The 19,711-nt window shown below is 44.6% G+C and overlaps 2 protein-coding genes across 3 annotated transcripts in view; one reads left to right on the top strand and one right to left on the bottom strand.

Annotated features, from left to right (window-relative positions):
• The first annotated feature begins 1,579 nt into the window (after positions 1–1,579).
• Positions 1,580–4,480, top strand: LOC132467292 (vitelline membrane outer layer protein 1 homolog). Of its 2 annotated transcripts, none has more exons than XM_060064481.1 (4): positions 1,580–1,989; positions 2,372–2,484; positions 3,794–4,100; positions 4,385–4,480. In XM_060064481.1, the coding sequence occupies exons 1-4, from the start codon at positions 1,780–1,782 to the stop codon at positions 4,385–4,387; spliced, it is 633 nt and encodes a 210-aa protein (XP_059920464.1). In that variant the 5' UTR covers positions 1,580–1,779; the 3' UTR covers positions 4,388–4,480. The 2 variants fall into 2 exon arrangements, with proteins under 2 accessions (XP_059920464.1, XP_059920463.1); XM_060064480.1 differs by having other exon boundaries at positions 3,794–4,105.
• A 5,563-nt stretch (positions 4,481–10,043) lies between these two features.
• LOC132467291 (raftlin-like) overlaps positions 10,044–19,711 on the bottom strand; it is a 74,508-nt gene continuing 64,840 nt past the window's right edge. The window contains exons 8-10 of the mRNA XM_060064479.1: positions 18,706–18,809; positions 12,403–12,478; positions 10,044–10,831 (exon numbers count right to left, since the gene is read on the bottom strand). Coding sequence (XP_059920462.1) covers positions 10,142–10,831; positions 12,403–12,478; positions 18,706–18,809 — 870 coding nt within the window. The 3' untranslated portion in view covers positions 10,044–10,141. The remainder of the gene's footprint in view (positions 10,832–12,402; positions 12,479–18,705; positions 18,810–19,711) is intronic.

Below are 19,711 nucleotides of genomic sequence, written 5' to 3'. Positions count from 1 at the left end.
GATAATTTACTTGTGTATATATACTTGCACTATGTGTCGCGGTTTTTGAAGTGTGTCTTTTCCGTGTTCATACTGTCCTTTTTGTTCTCCTCAAGAGGTTTTCTAGTCGGTGGTTGACTAGGTGGCCACCGCTCAGATACATCACTTTCCTTTGAGAACTCTGTATATTAAAATAATCTCTTGTAGAAAAGCCTTGGGTTTGGTGTGATTTGTGTGTGTGTGTGTGTGTGTGTGTGTGTGTGTGTGTGTGTGTGTGTGTGTGTGTGTGTGTGTGTGTGTGTGTGTGTGTGTGTGTGTGTGTGTGTGTGTGTGTGTGTGTGTGAGAGAGATAAGTGGGGAAACTATTCAAGTGCCTGCCTGAAGGGGAAACAATATTCAAATCAAACAATGTATCTGAGGTATATTTTTAATACTCAGAGATTGCTTTTGAAGCAATTATTTGCTTCAAAAGAAAATGTGGAACCACTATTTGTATGACTATAAGTTTCACTTCTGTGATAATTTAAATAAACAACCCTTAGTGGCTTTGCTACTAGTGGACCTTTTGTATGTTGGTTAGGTTTTTATTTAGTTGACATTAGACATGTAACATGTGATAAAGGTCCCCTATTTTACCAACGGGTGTGATTTTGACTAGCTTTAACAAACCTTTTCCAAATGTTCCCTCTAGTGACACCACAAGTGGGCGTGTCCACCAAGATGTATGATGGATAGATCAGCCGAGAGGCTTTGGAGAGATCTAATCTAAATAGCTCTGGATTAGCCGTCCTATTCATGTTCTTCATTGATGGTTAAAAAAAAAATCATGTATAAGGGTGTGGTTTTTACTTTGTCCAGCAGGTAGCAGCACTATCAGGTCTATAAAATGTTCTTTGAGTTTTAGATGTCTTATCTGTAGTACAGAACAATGAGAGATTGAGTACCTTGGAAATAATCAACTTTCTAAAGCTAAATCTTTTTCCAGGGTTAGCAAAATCACCCTTCCAGGGAGGATTCGGAGTGAGAGGGGTCAGACGTCTCAAATCAAATTCAAGTACACTTCCATCACTACTCTTCTCTACAGTACTTGAAAGACCTGATGTGAGAGCTTCTCTGCTATGCTCCTAGAATAGATCTATTAATAATTTCCAGATCCTTCACATGCATGGTGGTCCGTAAAATGAATCTCCCTCACTCAAGCGGCGTCCCTCTCTCAAGCTACTCAGACGCCAAGTGTCTGAGTGGAGGTTTGGCTCTGAGTTTAAAATTAAATTGTAGAGATGGATGCACAGGCTGATAGCCTGATCAGTGTGCGTGGGCATGTGTGACAACACATTTCCTCACCTCTGGCTAGCATCTGTTACTTCCCATGCTACTTATATCGTTTCTGTTAATTATTGATCAGCATCAGAGCAGTGTCCTCACACCTCCCCTCACCTGCATGCCCCGAGGCTGCGTTACATTAGTCATTCTTTAACAATTCCACTCACCCACATTTCCTAAATCAATATTGTACCTAGCGTATAGGAGCAACCTATAGCGGCTGTCGTAGCAGCATTGGGAGGGAGGATACTGAAGCAGAAAATGCTGTGGAGATGAGACTCATAAAGCAGGTCTGGAAAGTTGTGTTCCTATCCCCCATGCTCGACTCCTAACCACTAGATCCCCTCGAAGTCGTAGTGAATGAGCAAGAGGAGGGAGCACGTGAGGGAAAGGTTCTAAAACACACCCATAGAGTTATCTATAAAAGTCTGCACCTCATTGTCTCCTCACCTCCCTCACTACTGACCTGCTGAGAACATGGGCTACCTGATGTACGCTGCGGTGGCGGTTCTTGCGCTGGTGGCGTCCGGCTGGTGCAAGGAGGAGCCCGTCGAGCGGGCCGGGCTGAAGTTCAGCAGCAGGAAGTACTCCTCTGTCATCAACGTGCCCAACGGAGAGCAGTTTGGGAACTGGACCTGGCCCGAGATGTGTCCCGACAAGTTCTACGCTGTGGGCTTCAGCGTCCGGGTAACAGCAGCGTAGTAGGAGTATGAATTTAGAAAAAAAAATATTAGGTGAGATTTGGATCAATTGTAATAGGTGAGCTTGGTATTAGTTGTAATGTGTCCCTAACCCATCTTTAGTTTTTATAGGTGGGATAGGGATGAGTCGTTAATTCCTTACATTATTATTCAAGGTAGGGGGTTTTTAAGAAACAAAGCGGATCAATCAAGGCGTTTTTTTTATTCTTTAAGCGACAAGTCACAATTTTTTGTACTTTTCTTTTACTTTAAGACTAGTAAAGTATTCACAGGCTCCCATTGAGATTGGATGGATGGATGAAAGAACCGAAGGTGTGACCTCTGTCAGGACCTTTCGGGAACCTAACTGCTGCTCTGTGATCTGCCAGGTGGAGTCCAACCAGTACGGTCTGGATGACACCGCCCTGAACGGAGTCCGCCTCATCTGTGCCAGAGACGAAGACCGCAGCTTCCTGTACTCCATTGAATCTCATGTGGGCTTGTGAGTAGAGATCGCAGCCTCAAGTCTCATATTGGCCAGTAAGGGCAGAGAAAACAGGTTCTAGTCACATGTGGGCTGGTGAGTAGTGGAACACGGGTTAAATTCCCATATGGGTTGGTCAGTGGTAGAGATTGGAGGTTCTAGTCCCACAAAGGCCAGCCTAGTAGGTAGAGAACACATACAGTCAGGGTGATATAGGGCCTCCATGGGAAAGCACACACAAATATATATATCTATAAAACTGTTTATATATTTAGATAGACACCTGTCATCTTCTTTAGATCCGCCCCTGACACAGGTTCTAGACCTCTCCCTCTCTCTCTCGCACCACCTCTCTCTCTCCCACACTCTCTTATTTAAACCCTCTCCTACTTGATCAGTTTTAGTTAATTATAAAGTAAGACACTTATGTATGTCGTTTTGCTGATTATATTCTCAACTGACCTGTAAAAAGAACTGTAGAGCTTTCTTAAATTACAACACATAACATACAATACTTTGGCATCATGAGCAGTGATTTCATATCTAGCACCTAGCCTAACATATGGATTACTTTTCTTATATCAAAAAATCTATTTTACTGTGATCATGTCTGTAACTGCACCTGGTGTTTGTTTCAATTCTGAATGGGAAATTGCTTGCTGTAAACAGGTGAATCCGAGAGTAAACAAATACTTTCACAAAACAGATTGGCAGTCGCTCCCACGGTTAGATAAGGAGGTTGTTTCTGCCAGGGTTTAACCCAGGGCCTTGAAACCGAATCACAAACCTGGCTTCCTCCCAGTGTCTCTCACTCATTCGTCTTCCTCTCTCTTTCTCTAATTCCCTCTCCTTCTCTGTAGACCTACCACTTCAACTCCCACTTCTTTCTCCTGTGTTTGTATCCTTGAAAAAAACACCTGAGCTCAATCTGTGTGTGTGTTTCCGTGTGTGTGTGTGTGTGTGTGTGTGTGTGTGTGTGTGTTTGATTGTATGAATGAACTGGTGTATAATCAAGTGTGTTTGCATGCATGTGTGCCTTTATATAAACATCTTCCGAGTTGTGTGTGTGGCAACAGCGCACAGTATAAATGTTGCCACATATGTATAGCTATACTAACTTAACTTAACTATTCACACATTAAGGCTGAATATAGCAGATGCTTTTATCCAGAGCGACTTACAGTGAAGTCAGATACTGCTATAATATAAAAAGTCTGCTGTAATTAAGGAGCCGTTATGTGTCCAGGCACCGTGCTCCAGGACGCCTATAGACACTGGGGATCGAACCCAGATCCCAAACCCTAACAACGACTTCCCCCCCCTGCAGCTATGGAGAGTGGTCCCAGCCCCAGTACTGCCCCAGGGGGGTTCTCGAGTCCTTCCAGCTGCGCGTGGAGCCCCACCAGGGTCTGTTCGGCGACGACACCGCCGTCAACAACATCCGCTTCCGCTGCAGCAGCCACCCCGTGCTGGAGGGCCCGGGGACCGGCTGGGGGGAGTACGGCCTCTGGAGCCCCGTCTGCCCCAGCGGAGGCATCTGTGGTCTCGAGTCCAAGGTGGAGGAGTACCAGCAAGGCCTGGACGACTCCAGCCTCAACGACGTGCGCTTCTACTGCTGCGATCGACCCCAGCAGGTCAGGTGATGGGTGGAAAGTAGACCAGGCTGACCCCCTTGATCGACTGCTTGTTTGTGTTTTTACACTGTCTGGTGGTGGTTGATGCGATGGTTGGGCGTTAACGCAGATTGTCCTGTTGATTATCATGGTGGATTGTCGGTTAAATGTTGATTTAGAGATTTTTTTTTTAATTGGTATGTCGTTGAATTAAATAAGAAGGAAAGCAAATATGAAAAAAAGAATGGTTTACACCTAAAGATTTTGTTCATAACATTTTCGTTTTCACTGTCTTTTGTTCTCAGTGATTGACGGCAAGTGCGTAGAAGGCCGACACTGACGACTTAACGTCCTCCTGAGTATGGAAAATCAAAACATTAAAAATGTATTCCAAACCAAAACCAGGCTACTGTGGTATGACTTCTTCCATAGTATACTGTTGTAAACTAAAATGTTTTGGGAATATTGAGTTTTGCCAGCACAAAAGTTATCTTTGTGCTGAGATTTCTTCGAAAGGCCCTGATTAGCACGAGGGCAGCGTGTTTTTATTTCCTGTCTAATGAACCAATAAGCTCTCAGCGAAGTCATCATAACGCAGAGCCGCTGACACAAGCATTACCATTCTCCCGAAACCAAGGTAATTAAGAAATGACAAGAGAACGGGTATTAATCAATTTAAACTTCAGAGCCTGACGAAGGTTGATAAGGTGGTGATTTGCACTCGCAAATATGATTGAGTTAATTAATGGACGAGGCGGCGTGTTAATCTTACGACGTGGACACACTGATTCAATGTTCTCTTTTTTCCAACACATTTTTATGGAGACACAGAGAACACACTGCCGCCTAATTTAATCACCGGCCGTACCGTAGGATACGAGCTGCCGTCAATGGGATTTGTGCTGAGCCGAGATGTTCCCACTAGATATGGGGGTAGTAGGCCTACGCGTGAGCGAGTCCGCCGTTCGAGTGGCTTTACTGAAGTGTATTTTGTAAGTGCGTTTGACAGTATGTTTAACCGAGTCGACCCTCAATGAGAGAGCGTGTGTTTAGACGGAACCAAATTGTGTCGGTATAATTCAAAACATGTGTCCACCACTGCCTTCTCGACACTTGCTTGCCGCGTGATGAGTGTGAACGTGGTCCCCTACGTTACCACTAGATGGCAGTGATGTGAAGGTGGACTGAATAGGACAGTATGATGCATATAAATAATAGAAACACACACACACACACACACACACACACACACACACACACACACACACACACACACGCTGTCTTTTAAATGCAACGCTGTACACGTCTGGCTTCTACATAAAACCTGTAGATTCGAAAGTGTGGGACTAATACAATTAATTCCCCGTAGAACCCCTTAGGCTAATAGTCTATGCTGATTTGCCCACCGGCTAATATTCTCTTACAGCAGCATACCAATCAACAGTGAAGAAAACCTTTTCTTAATTCCAAAAGGGGGACTAATTGTGAAATGGTGCAGCTGTCAGCAGAAGTTGAACCGTTACCCAATGGGCCCTCATTGTAAAGCTCCAAATGAAACCTTAGTTCCTCTACCGCCCCGGTCCGTAAGTTTAATATCCAAGCTACAGCAGATCTGTGGTGCTCTGATGAGCTTAGCGGCTCGTCGTTATCCGCCTGCTGTAATTCAAGCGCCGTTAATACCTGGGTGGTTTTGTTTTGGCTGGACTCAGATTCCGTAACGTTAATGACCGTAGACACTGCCTTCGGGTTTGGTACTAACTGACTCCTAGATTACAATGCGTTACCTTGACTGTGACTATGAAGTTGTTTACATAATCAAGTTATGCGTTCATGACTCCAGGAGTCATGAGGGGCTGGGTCCATCGGGATCATTGATGCATAGGCGTAAAGATGCAGCGTGGGCTTTCAGCTACCGGATGGTAGGCCCATTGTGTTGATGGAGTTATGAAATATCTAAGAATATGATCCAGTATACCGTTTCCATGGTAATGAAGGAGGCAATAACCAGATAGAGCCGAAATTCGAAATGCTTTTTTTTTTTTTCTTTCCGTTTTCTTTGTAATTTTTTTTTCATTCTCGAAACCAATATTCTCTTGATGGAAACAATAATTTGATTCTCCCCAAGGGCCATCACTGCTGGCGCTGGCCTGCTCTATCGAATTAGAGGGCTCTTTTACTTTGCTTTATGAAGTGAAGCCGTCATTTGCTCTTGGAAATTACTTTTCCATTTCAAAGGCAACGAGGAGGGCGCCTTAACAAAGGGCCGGGGAAAAAGAAAAGATTCTCCCTGAACACTTTCTGTTTGATTAATCCCAGACACATAGTGGGTCTTTGATGAGCTCGATGTAGACCAAGCGCTCCGCTGGCTTTTTAATGATTTTACCTACATATCCCCTAATAGCCTAAGTGAAAAGTGAAAAAATCCCTAATAATGCAGGATTTCTTTATCAAACATAAATACTAACAAGGTAGACATGATTGCCATTTGTGTTGGTGTGTGTGTGGTACCCTTAACACAAGAAAAGACGAGAGCCATGTGTAGACATTAAATATAAATCAATTTATAATATACAAATTGTACAGATGTCATGATATCAATGGGAAGGTGGACACAGTCATGGCGGATGAAGATAAAATAATATTTATTTTCTTCCTCGATGGCGGACAAACTTGGCGGAAGTGACCGCAGGCCGTGATCAAAGATACTCCACATTCAAGACGGCAGCCGAGCTGAAGGAAATGATCGAGGCAGATCTTAACGGGACTGCGAGTGACGCACTGCTTGGAAAAGAAAACAAAGCCCAAAATGTCCTACGATATCATGTTTTCTGTCACTTCTAGACACAAAGACAGACGTGTGGCGTCCACCGATCGCCTGTGTTACAGCATTACTGAGAACAATTGCACCAGCTCATCTAGTCAGGCTCAGAGGCGATGTTTACACACAACGGTTAACTGTATAATATGTGTTTTTTTACATGAAAGAATACATGGTTGCGGTTGTATACGTTGCTGAAGCATTGGTGTAGCTCTGCTCAAAATGTGTTTTTCCATTGTTTATTTTTTTATTTCAATCTTTTTAAACAGGACAAAACTGATTGTTCTCATTGGAAGGTCGTGCTAGCCAATAAGCATTGAGAGATGGGAACATCTTGACCTAAGGTAGCGAACTGCTCTGGATGGGGAGGGAAAGCTGAGCTCTGACCCCGATTCTTTGCGTTAAGGTAGGGTTAAGGTCGCGTCCGTCCCCATCTGACGGAAGGGGCTGAAAAAAAAAATCTGCTACAAAAGAGGAAATGGGTTTGTGTTGAATATCACAACCTCCTGATTTGCCCATCTTTCCAAACACTTTTGTTTTCTCCCCAAAGCTAAATGTCAAAGGGGAATGAATGTCAGAATATGCGCCACAGATGTGAAACACCGGCAGCAGGCTTTTGTTCCGACTCGCTTGTACGTAAGGCAGAATACTGATAGCAACACATTCATATTCATGAAGAGAGATGACAGTTATCTTGACTCCTGAGAAAAATGAAAAACATGATTAAATCTGAAGAAATAACCTGATCCGAGATTCAGCGGGAGGGGTGGGTGAGTGGGGGGGGGGGGTTATCCATAATGATTACTGCAGCTGTTGGAATGGGTCTTTTGATATTGCCTTCCATAATTCATATTTGTTGTAGTCTCCAACCAAAAAAACACTAGCCCAACTGATGGGACCTGACAAGTCACACTGATTCCCAGCTGTGCCGCAAGACGCAAAAATACGTGTCATTGACAAAATAAGTGCTTATTACTGCGGAAATATCCCAAAGCATACACAAACGCAGAAGGGAAAAATAAACGCAAGATAAAATACCACAGAATTATATATTACGGAATGAGCTACTATCTTCACTGCATATCAAGAGTGGTTATACGTTGTGCCAGCACAAAAGACCCTGGTCTACAGCTGTTGAAAAAGTCCCCTCTGATTTCAACAGTGACCCCCTGACCTTGTTTGCCATTAGTGATGACCTCCCACCCTCCCACACACGGGATGGAGCCACCCTTGAGGAGGTATAGCTAAAGGTACAGGCCATCAGAAATATCCACACGTTTAGAGCAGAAACGGCGCAGGCAGCACTGAACCTCCTTCCTTCTGACGGTCACACTCTGTCACAGTGGTCGCTTGACCGATTCAACTGAAAAGCAGAACATTCACAATAAAAAAAAAAAACATTTAAATGGTACACATCTGAAATATGGATCAAAACCTTCGTAAATGTATATGGACAAAAACACAAGGATGACCTTCGGTTCAACCCTTTTTTTCCCCTCAAACCTTCATTTATCAGGAAACGATTAAGCATACCTTCAAAATATCAACACAATACTCTTATGTCGAGAACAAATAATGTTTAACTTTATGTCGTGCCTTTGAAGAAAATGATGTCTACATATTCAACCGTGGTGGCTGGTGGCAGTTAATAGTAGCTACAGGAATCGGGCAGATTTTGTTACAATGTTCAAACAAATGTCCATCCCATAATGAAACTAGAAAAGCAACAATAAAAAGTAAAACCTTCAAATCCAAAATAAAATGCATATTTTCAAGTGCAGCCCTGTTAATTGGGCAAAAATATAATAATCATACAGCATATAAAAATACAAATAAAATAACGTATGTAATGAATGAATGTGCATTTTCCTTAGCGCTGTCGTTGAAATATATCTATTCTCATTTAGAACAGAAATATTTGTTATTCTCCAGCCATTGAGTTCAGCTGTGATTTGCTGTCAATATCCTCTTTGGATCCCCTCCCATACGTGACCCCTATTATAAATGTATGATTTCTGACAGATACCCCGCCGACAAAAGCCATTAGCAGGCTTATGAGCGCTTCATAGCATCAATGTCGACACATCCTTTTTAAAATGAAAAGCAACACGATACAGCGAAACATCACATTATGACTCTGTTATTGTCAGAAATTATGCCTATTAAGAGGTGCTTAACAAGCTGTGGAGAAAATAATCAAATAAACGTTGAGATGGAATGCGGTATATAAACTGCTGTTATTTTTAAATTGGCCTATTCATTTTCTTTTATAGAACCGCCTAATGCCCGGCTCTTGCTCACAACCTCGATTCTCTCTCTCTTGCTCTCTCTTGCTCTCATTCTCTCTATCTTGTAAATTGATCGTAAAAGTCATGAAATAAGGGTTAAAAAAAAAACATTTCCTTTCCACACGCCACACTCATTCCGATGTGTTTTTTCACCACATCTTGATCTACCTCGGTTTGACCGGAACATTCTTAATGCAAGGTGAGCCACCAAAACATAACAATCTGATTATCGGGCGTTCCCACTCTGCAGCACTTAGCTTCGAGCTTATCGTAAACGTAACTTTGCTTCACTTTGGATTGCCTGTCGCAACGGAACAGCTCGCACCATCGTCCTCTCGAGAGTTATTTTGCTCCTCCAACCAAACCTCTCCTGGGATCCCACTGTGGTGCACCCGGCACTTGGGAGAAGTCTGCCTTCAGGGCTTCCTAACCCCTGTTTGACCCATTCATCCATCAAGACCTCCTCTCTCCTTCATGCACTTGGTCAATCTTCCTACTACGTCACCTGACTTCCTAAAGATTTCTGTTGGTTCAGGGCTTTCTGGCAGATCGCCCTGAAGGCAGATCTCTGCCGTGTATAACGGGACCAGGTTGACAAGGTCTTTATCACGGTATTCTGAGGACGAGTGCCTTGTTACACGCTCAACCTTCATTGTGAACCGTCATGTACAATCGGCTTCTCTTTTCTCCAGGGTGGTGGGATCCTAATGGTGATCCTAACTAGGTATTCCCCCGGGTACATTCAGTATGTGTAATGCTGTGGGCTTGAGGGTCATCGTACAGATTGCGGGGCTCTGAGGCTGCAGGAAATCGGTTCCAGGGGTGGGCTAAGCATGGCCGATAGCAGGGATACTTGGGGATGAGATTACGTTACAGGGCTTCAACCTATTCTCCAGATATAGGGTGTTTAAGAGGTAGGAGGGGGGGAATAACTTTCATTGGCTGCCAGGGAAGGTTTACTGAGCTCCATCCGGGCTCTGATTGGTCGGATCGGCCTCTGCCAAAGGTTCTCTGGTGATTGCTTCCTCTGTCGTTTCCGGGAGTTTAGTGAGGAGCCCTTCGTCATCGTCTTCCACCTCGTCGTCTTCTCGCAGCCCATTGACGACCACCACCACCTCCACCGCGCTCCCATGGATTTCCTCCGATTTTTCCGTCTCCGGTACTATGTCTGAGGCGACCTCTCCATTTTGTAACGGCTCATCTGTTCTTTGCGCCGCCTCCCTTTCCTGTGGGCTTTCCTTGTTCTTCTCCTCTTCCTCAATCGTCTCCTTTTCTTCTTCTTCCTCTTCTTTGCCGTTTTCTCTTCCTCCCTTGTGCGCCGGCTGGACCTCTCCTTCCTCCCGCTTGCATGTCTCCTCTACAGACACCTTGATTTCGCTGTCCATCTTCCCATCTTCTTCCTCTTTCTCCCGCTCCTTCCTGGTCTCTCTCTCCTGCTCCGGCTTCTGGCTGGGGCTCCCGCCGCCATCTTGGTTAGCTGCTGCCCGCATCGCCTCCTTCTCCCCATCCTCTGCGTGTATCTTGGGATCTTCCAGGTCCTTCACTCCGGTCGACGCTCCAGGTTTATTCTTCTTCTTGTACTTTGCCGAGGCGGCCTCCTTCATGCACTTCTTGTTCGTCTTGCTTCGGGACTTGAAGATCAGCTTCTGTGAAGAGAGAGCGAGAGAAAGAAAGAGAGAGTATAAATGGATAAACGGTGCAGTAGAGGGTTGAATGTGTTTGTGGGGAATGTGTGTCGTTTGGTCAATGTGCTGCCGGCCGTTTGGGTGTACGTACGCGTAGACTTAATTAAGAACGGATCACAGTAGATTTAATATTACCCATGGATAACAAACTAATTGAAATGGCTGTGGCTAATGCGTAGACAGAAGGTCATTCTAAGGCAGGCTGTTATTATTGTTGTGTTCCAGGCCCTGCAGTCATTCTAAACAAATGGCTTTCCTTTCTCCAATATGTGTTTGGTTTTCCCATGTATTTTAGACAACAAATATTTTCTTTGCTGGCCAAGATTATGAAAGGACATTGTGCATCCTGGACCTAATGGCGGAGAGAGACAATACATTTCTCCCCCCACTATTCCCAGTGGGCCCATTAGTGTTGGAGCGTGGCACCCAGGCAATTTAAATCGGGGTCACGGAGAACGCAATGCGTTTTCACTTTGCTGTGAGAAACAAATGTGGAGACTCGGGGGTTGTCGCCCACAGTCGTGTTTGGGAGGAAGACATTAGCCGCCGCCCCCAATAGCTTCTGTCTCCAGTCGTTGCTTATTGCTTATTGCATATTTATGTTAAGCTCCAGGAAATAAGGGGTAGTGGATCAGATGTATGTTGTTTGGCTTGGAACCACATATATCACCCCTTGTGCAACATGCTGACCCTCTACATTAATCTTCAATGACCTGTATCTAAATTTCATATACATGTTCATATTTTTTTCGAGACGTCGACGGGACACAGGCGAGGTGTGTGGATGTGTGGATCTCTTGTCTGGAGCTCTGTCTAGGCAGTGGTTCATGTTATTGGCTGCAAAAACGATACACTTCTGACATTCACAAGTTGCTAATTGAGAGAGGTAATTCAAGATAACAGGGGGTACAGATGGAGGCACAGTTATGGCAAACATATCTGATAGATGGGGGGCCACTTCCCTTCAGCATTGAGCTACAGGCGGACACACCCGTATTAGTATTACACCACTGTGTATGGCACATGTCGTAACATTGCTCATGTAACGGTCATACATAACAATGTTGCTAGCTAAAAAGTATCACAAAGTTGCATTGGGTCATGATGACCATCGTTATGACACATTCCCCCATCCCTGCCATAAACATTATTTACAATCTCCAATTTTTTTATTTTTTTGGGAGCCACTGTCCTAGTTACAGTTGTCAAAATTGCCTTCAAGTACCGACATAAAAATGCAGCGAATGAAAAGTTGCAGCAAGGCTGTACTCAATAAAATAAGACATCGAAACCTTAGATAATTCAGGAGCGTCTTTCTGAAGATTAAGCTTCGGCATATGCTCTGCGACCCGCTCAGAAACTCCCTCCAGTTGGGAATCACTGTACCAGACGACTGAATGGTAGATAAGACCGCTCGGTTGGGAAGGAAGTTGTGCTGAGAGTGGACCTCCACCCCTCCCCTGCTCCACCTCCAGCCCCTCCACCCGTTCCCTGGCCAAGAGCAACAAGGAGAGGAATGTGAGGTCACCTACCTTGGGCTCCCTCTTCTTTCTGCTCAGGACGGGCCTCTGCAGGAAAACAATCTGTTTGGTGGACAGACTTCCATCGCTGGCAGACCCAGAGTGGAGGACAGGAAACCCGGAGGAACATGGAAAAGAAAGGAGGGGACAGACGCAAGATAAACGTGGAGAAGATGGAAAAACAAATAACGGAAATTGAGTTAATCTGCAAATCTGGAGAGCAACCTTTCTTTGAGGAATGAATTTCCTCAGCAACGGCTAAAAAAGGAACGGGAGTTAAACTAACTGGCTTGATTATGACACGGTCTGGACTGTATGCTTGCAAAACATATTTTCACGCTTTCAAATGCATACAACTGCACAGCGATGTTCATGCAGTTAGGGAAGATTAATGTTGGCAACGAGGGTCCCATGTTGGTGCTGCTCTGGGCTCTCCAGCCCGGTTGACTTCTCCTGACTCCTCCATGCTGTAAGGCTGCTGAGCTGGCCTGAGCTCCGACTGGGAGGATCCTTGACGATCTGATGCTGGCTAAACTCAGCTGGAGGCGACCATATTGTTGTGATTGCTACACAAAAGGAGGCCAACTGTCAAATGGATACTTCTGAACTGTGTGTGTGTGTGTGTGTGTGTGTGTGTGTGTGTGTGTGTGTGTGTGTGTGTGTGTGTGTGTGTGTGTGTGTGTGTGTGTGTCTTTTGCTACTTGTGAAATCTTATTCTGCTCCTCCGAGGCTTCCCGAGCACGCTGAGAATCTGTGAACTAATCCCCCCCCTGTGCAGGGAACAGACCACACTGCGTGCTGTGAAAGAGACTAATCTACACTAGTGCTAGTGCGCTTGACGGATTAATCGTGGCAGGAAACACAGATTCAGGTTTGTGTGGGCTTCCTGTCTCGCATGCGTGTGCTGTCTTTTGTCTATTTTTACTCATCTCCCCTCACACAGCCCCCCACACACATACACATACACACACTGAAGAAAACCTGTTTTCTCGCTAACAAGGCATCCTGTGTGTGGCAGCCCTGATCTTTGATGGTTTCAATATTCATCCCTCCCTGTAGTTACTCCCCCCTACTCACTTGCTTCCTACATAGTTTAAGTGGAGTCACTTTTCTTTACCACAAGGAAGTAGCTCTATTCAATAATCGGCACACAATTGTGTGCGTGTCGTGGGGGTGCATGCTTATGCCAATGTATGTGTGCATCGCTCTCTCTCCTACCCTCATGTGTTCATAACCTCAGACACACACACACAACCACACACACTGAATCCCACACTGAATAGAAATGCCGCCGTCACAAGTTAAGCCGTTTGCCTTTCGAAATGAAGAACAGCGGTTCGCTTATGATGGCGGCATACAACACACTTAAGAGCCCGCCACAAATCTTCCCTCCATCCACTTCAGAGGGAGTAGGAATCTGCTCTGGCAGAGAACATAACAACGTTTGTGTGTGTGTGTGTGCGTGTGTGCGTGTGTGCATGTGTGTGTGTGGGGCGGGGTTCTGATACGCCATCCAACACTACCATTTGTCGTTTTCCCCTTCCCATTACCCTGGTGTTCCCGGCCACCATTCAGGCACACACACACACACACACACACACACACCCGCAGGCACGCACGCACACACCAGCCCAACCGCCAGATCTCAGAAAAAATGACAGGCCTTTACTGAACCACCCCTCTCCCCCCTTCCGCCGTCTATTAGCTGTCAGACTCGGTGCGCACACTTCCTTGTTATAACTGGAATTGTCGTAGAGCAATAGCCGGTGTCTATTTTGGAACAAAGGTACGCGTCTCTTGGCTGATGCCAGGCTCATCTGAAGGGAATGAAAGGTCTGTCAGCACAGCGCCTTGTCGAAGGCATCAGAGATGTACAGTTCCTCACTACCAAAGTCCTTCACTCGCCAAACCAGGTTAGCCTGGTCTTGGTTGTACTGCTTTTTAATCGCAGGCCCAATCCCGTTTCTTATTTTTACCCTACCCCTCTTTTTCAAGTGCCCCTTCGCTTTTCGAATTGCCCCTCGGGTCAGGGTTACATGTGGAGGTGGTTGAAATCTTCTCCTGTAAAATGGAACAACCCTTGAAGACCCTGCTACGTCAGCAGTAGTCATCGATGGTGTTCACGTAGCCACACGAGACAAGTTCATTGCCGGACATTTAGAATCTCACAATGCCGTCTTTAGCTGTGGTGATTCTGTTGCGTGGGCTGTAGGCATCCTTTTTACGGTTGTCATCAGCAAATTGCCTCCCTACTGTGGCATTATCATAATGACATTTGCCATTTATCTGATGGAGACAGGAATGCTTGAACGCTCACAAATCGTTCACAACCTATACGTTTCATGCTGTCAATCGATGAAACAAGTCGTCAAATAAATAACAATGCTGCTTAGTTACCAGGCCACTTCTTTACAGAACAGCGGTGCTCTGTAGGCCAACCGCCCGTGCTCCTACCCTGCCAGTCTGCACTAGTATTAGAGTAGCGGTAATAAGGGCAGCAACTTAGCAGCTGGAATTCAGACGTCATACGCCATCAAAGGGGGGGAAGTGAGAAATGTGATCAGCATGCTAGTCCTTTTTTGTTATACTTGTAGAGAACTTAAATGACATGGTCTAAGACATTGAAACAACATTAAACTAAGGTAAGATCATAATTTCTAATCATTTCCATTTGTGGTTTTCTTTTGCTGCTTCTGCAGCGTTTGGCCACCATCTCGCCAGTGATCCACAAGGCTTTCTGTGAGTTGTCTGATGTCGGTTTTGGGTATCTCTCAGAAAAGCTACTGTTTGGAGAGACTTGGCCTTACCTCTCTATCCAAAACAAGGATTGGAACATCCTTTCCCTACAGAGATAACATAGGGGTAGGGCTAAGTGGCAGGGGCAAGGGATGAATTGGCATTAGGCCACAGTGACGGTCTCAAATCGGCTTCACAGGGCCAGATTAGATGACACCACCCTAACCCTACGCCCTCTTATAGGACCAGGAAAAACTCCCCTGAATCCCAGAAGGATGAGAGGCCTTGAGAAAGCACCCTGAAGAGGGAGACTCTCTATGAGGTCATGTTAACGAGAGGGTCTGATACCCGGCTGAAAGACCCAGGGTACGAGACATCCCTAAAGCTGTCTGAACTACTTTATGTATCCGTATTCACCGGGGTCTTCTTTGGCTTAGTTATAATTGAAATTGAGTGTTAGCCATTACAGAGTTAGGAAAGCTGTGAAGTTATTATCATTATACTCCATCTAATAACTGGCCTGTTCTTTAATTGGCCTATTCACCAACCGCTTCGATAATTGCATGATTCCCATGTTGATCACCAATTATTGCGCCACGGCTTACGGTGTGTTAAGCCCAAAGCCTATTGAGATGACTGCATTGTTCCCTGCTGTGACCCTCTCTACCCATGGCAGAAACTATGAAACTACGGCACCCGTTTGAGCACGCTCTGTCCACCCGGCCATGCGTCCCCTCCCCCTCTCCTGTGAATATCAACAGAGACAACAGAGCTTAATGGACTACACTGATCATCTGATGCATCATCTGATGCATCATCAGATGATCGCTCCACTCGCCGCTAATTGTTTTTTTAGCAGAGAAACGAGCGGCGTCCTCGTATGTAGGCCGACTCTGATTAATTAGTCATGTTGCGCCTGTTGTGTTGAGGCATTTTGAAATGGAGAACAGAGGAGGGAGACGGAGGCGGCGGAGGGGAGGGGGAACTGTAGTCATAAAACAGACCCTGGGACAGAAATAGAGATGTAATTAATCAGCTGTGCTCCGAAACGGTCAGGAGTACACGAGGAGCGCTGCGTTGTGGTCAGCGCACTGATGGATGGGAAAACTGGTCTTCAAGTCGTAGTGCTGCTGCTACTACTGGGTGTATGGATCGTTAGTGTGATACAGCCCGACACAGTGAGCCTTCTATTGATGAAACCTTCCCCTTATCTTTGTACATACTATTGTGTGTTTTTTAGGACTAGAATGGAGAGAGATAATCTAAACTTGCATTCCAGAATAATGAAATGTGATAAGATATGTATCTAGCTAAAAATAAAAAAAGTAAAAAAAGTATACTTGATAATGTGACATTATAGGACCCATTTGCTCCAAGTATTAAAGGTCTGTCTGTCTGTCTGTCTGTCTGTCTGTCTGTCTGTCTGTCTGTCTGTCTGTCTGTCTGTCTGTCTGTCTGTCTGTCTGTCCCACGTTGTAGATTTTCCTCCAATGCCATACTATTTATGTATCAAAATTATTTATAAAATCTGCTGTTAGCCTCCTGGCTTTCAGATTATTTTCAGATGATGTATTCAAAAGTTGAACACTTCGGAAGTGTCTGTATGGGATGATGATGATGATGATAAATGAACTGACCAGCTGTCACTGTAAGATTACAAGAGATGAAGACATGCAGGGAATGACTTCACATGGACTTGTTCCTCTTTTGAGTACGACTTGCCTTTTTCAGGCCACTGGAACATTACGTAACATAAGAAGTAACCAAATGAATCATGTAAGGATTTAATAAAGCTATTATTTATTTAAAAATGTAATCCCTTGACCCTGATTTTGAATGTTTACGCTGCAAAAGTATTGGTTGGCTACTGTTGGCCACATGTAAGACTGTGGATCAGAAAATTGACACAACGTTTTTTGACAATATGCAGTCTACCTGGTTAGGTATAATTCACAACTTGACGTGTCCATTTGCGTACTTGTGGCGCTGTGATTGGACAGTAGAAAGTAACATTTTACTGTAAGGCAATTGTCTCATTGAAGTTCAATAACTCCAGCAAACTGAGCCATGTTCATGCTTGGATGTTTAACCGGGCTAGGACTGATTCCTCGCTTCTTCATAATGAGGAAGCGGGTACTTCCTCATTACCCCTCAGGGCGAGTGAGGGCCGGCTATCAAGACACGGAGGAAGTCAGTCAGGGTTGGGGGTGCGGAGTCTACATAATGACATCATGCTAAATGCTACGCCTCATTCATGGTTGTATTCATTTGAATGGCCAACAACATTTATCCTACTTTAAGAAAGTTGTACACTACAAGAGACGGTAACCTTGAACACCACCTGGCTGTAGGTCAAGGCTGCCCAGTACCATATTCAGCGAGGGACAGTTCACAGTGCAGGTTTATACCCAGTCAGAGGACGTTTTATTGTGGACCGAGCCCCAGCCACGCTATACGGGTAGCAACAGAACAAGGCTCTTGAACTCTTTAACACAGACACACACAGGCCGAATGCAAATGAGGAGCAGCACACTGAGGAAACGGCTCAGCAGGAGATTCTTTCCCTCGGCATTTCCCCAAAAAGTGTACAGCACAACAACAAGGCCTCAACGGTGGGTTTGTTGTGCTGTTTGGCTTTGAGGCAATTATTAAAGGGATCAGATATTATTCTTTGAACCCACAGTTACTGCTTCGCGTTCACGCCTGGCAACGTGCTCTGCACTTGCATCAGGCAAGTGCAGAGAAAAAACATCGTACATTGTGTACATTGTATTGGATTTCAACCATTTAATGAACACCCATTCCGTTCTCTCAAAAAACCAAAGTTTCTTATTGTTTATTTAGGTAAACTTCTTTGCCTTGCGGTTACAGCCCCCGCAGGACCCCCACTCCTAGCGTCCCTGGCACTACCATTGCATGTGTGTAGGGGGTTTCCTCGGGGGCGTGTACCATTTGGATTGTTGGGGATTATAGTGTATACTTAAAATATGCTGAATTTAAATTGTGCGCTCTGAACCTGTTCATTATGAAAATAGAAGTTTAAGTACAATGTTGTTTAGTCTAGCATTTAAGGTTTTCCTTAATTGTATCTTGTGGCTTATAAAGTTTGTTATTATTGGCTGTGTACTTATTTTACTCTTAACTATTGCGGTCAATTACAATTTTGTTTTTTATTCAAAGTACTCTTTGAATCAGTGCATGCTATCTGTCAGTACTGGCTGAGTAAAGAATTGAATGCTGCATCTCGAAATCTAACAAATGGAAGTGTATCAATTCACATCAAATTGAAACGCATCGATTTTCAAATCAACTCGCACCGAATCCTTTGAACCTTAAACAAGCGTTGCTGTATCCTATCAGGGGCCATGTCTGGAGATGCTTATCAAATCCTTCTTGAAAGGAGAGATGCGCATCCCTACTTATTTTGCAACGCACAGTGGAAGCTCCTAAAGTGATATTTGATTTTTAGTGTGTGTGCGTGTGTGTGTGTGTGTGTGTGTGTGTGTGTGTGTGTGTGTGTGTGTGTGTGTGTGTGTGTGTGTGTGTGTGTGTGTGTGTGTTTTTGTGTGTGTTGGATACCTCTTGGTCTTGATGACGGGCGTGGGCAACACACAGGTCAGTCTCCAGCCGTACGTAGCCAGTGACTGGAGCAGAGGAACGTAGTCTGCCTTCACCTGCAAACCCTGGACACACACACACACACACACACACACACACACACACACACACACACACACACACACACACACACACACACACACACACACACACACACACACACACACACACACACACACACACACACACACCTTTAGAAAACGGCAGCAGAACATCCTACATTTATATTTAAGTGTGCATATGATTTTCCTTCTTCAACCAGTGTGTAAAACCTTGCTATTATGACTGTACTTATAATTTGTCGGCTATAGTTGAGTGGGTTTATTGATTAAGTGGGGTAAAACACATTTTCTAGTGATTCGGTTCATGGACCTACACACCTGACTACCATGGCTGTCGCAATTATTGAATGCATGCAGTCCTAATGCTAGTGGCACCCCTTCTCTGTATGCATGGAGTGGGGCATGGCGGTTTACATGTATGGGTTTTAAATGAGTGTAGTCTCATCTTTTATTGATATCTTTTGACGAAGTAAACATTCAGTTGCATAGCTGCATGAAAACAGACCACACATATTAATACACACATACACACACATATACAATCATACAACTTGCGCAATCTCTTGAGATAAAAGATGAACCATTTCACTCTTGACCGTAACTATTCTGCTCTAAGAAAGTCCATATGTTTCCAAGGAAAGTCCAAGGAATTCTTTCTACTCCCCCTTAGCGATAAAGGCTATTTTCTCTTGACCAATGCAAACTGAGAGCTACTTTATCCTGTAGCATCTCCTTCAAAATTCATTAATCGGCCACAAACACAGAAAAGGAAATGGGTAAAAAAATATATAGATACAATTTGCTCCAGGTCTAATGGACAAGGAAATGCACTCAGACCGAAAGACCATAAAGCAGCACAGTTGACACACACTTTCACCACATACACAACAGGGCACAAGGGTTGT

Source organism: Gadus macrocephalus, chromosome 11 (genome assembly GCF_031168955.1).
Source record: "Gadus macrocephalus chromosome 11, ASM3116895v1".
Classification (NCBI taxonomy): domain Eukaryota; kingdom Metazoa; phylum Chordata; class Actinopteri; order Gadiformes; family Gadidae; genus Gadus; species Gadus macrocephalus.
This window is presented reverse-complemented; position numbering and strand designations above follow the sequence as displayed.

Excerpts from the sequence above, each read along its gene's own strand:
- LOC132467292 (XM_060064480.1), top strand. The coding sequence starts at position 1,780 with ATGGGCTACCTGATGTACGCTGCGGTGGCGGTTCTTGCGCTGGTGGCG. Across the intron at positions 1,990-2,371 it reads CTGTGGGCTTCAGCGTCCGG|GTGGAGTCCAACCAGTACGG; the intron begins GTAACAGCAGCG and ends GTGATCTGCCAG. Across the intron at positions 2,485-3,793 it reads ATTGAATCTCATGTGGGCTT|CTATGGAGAGTGGTCCCAGC; the intron begins GTGAGTAGAGAT and ends CCCCCCCTGCAG.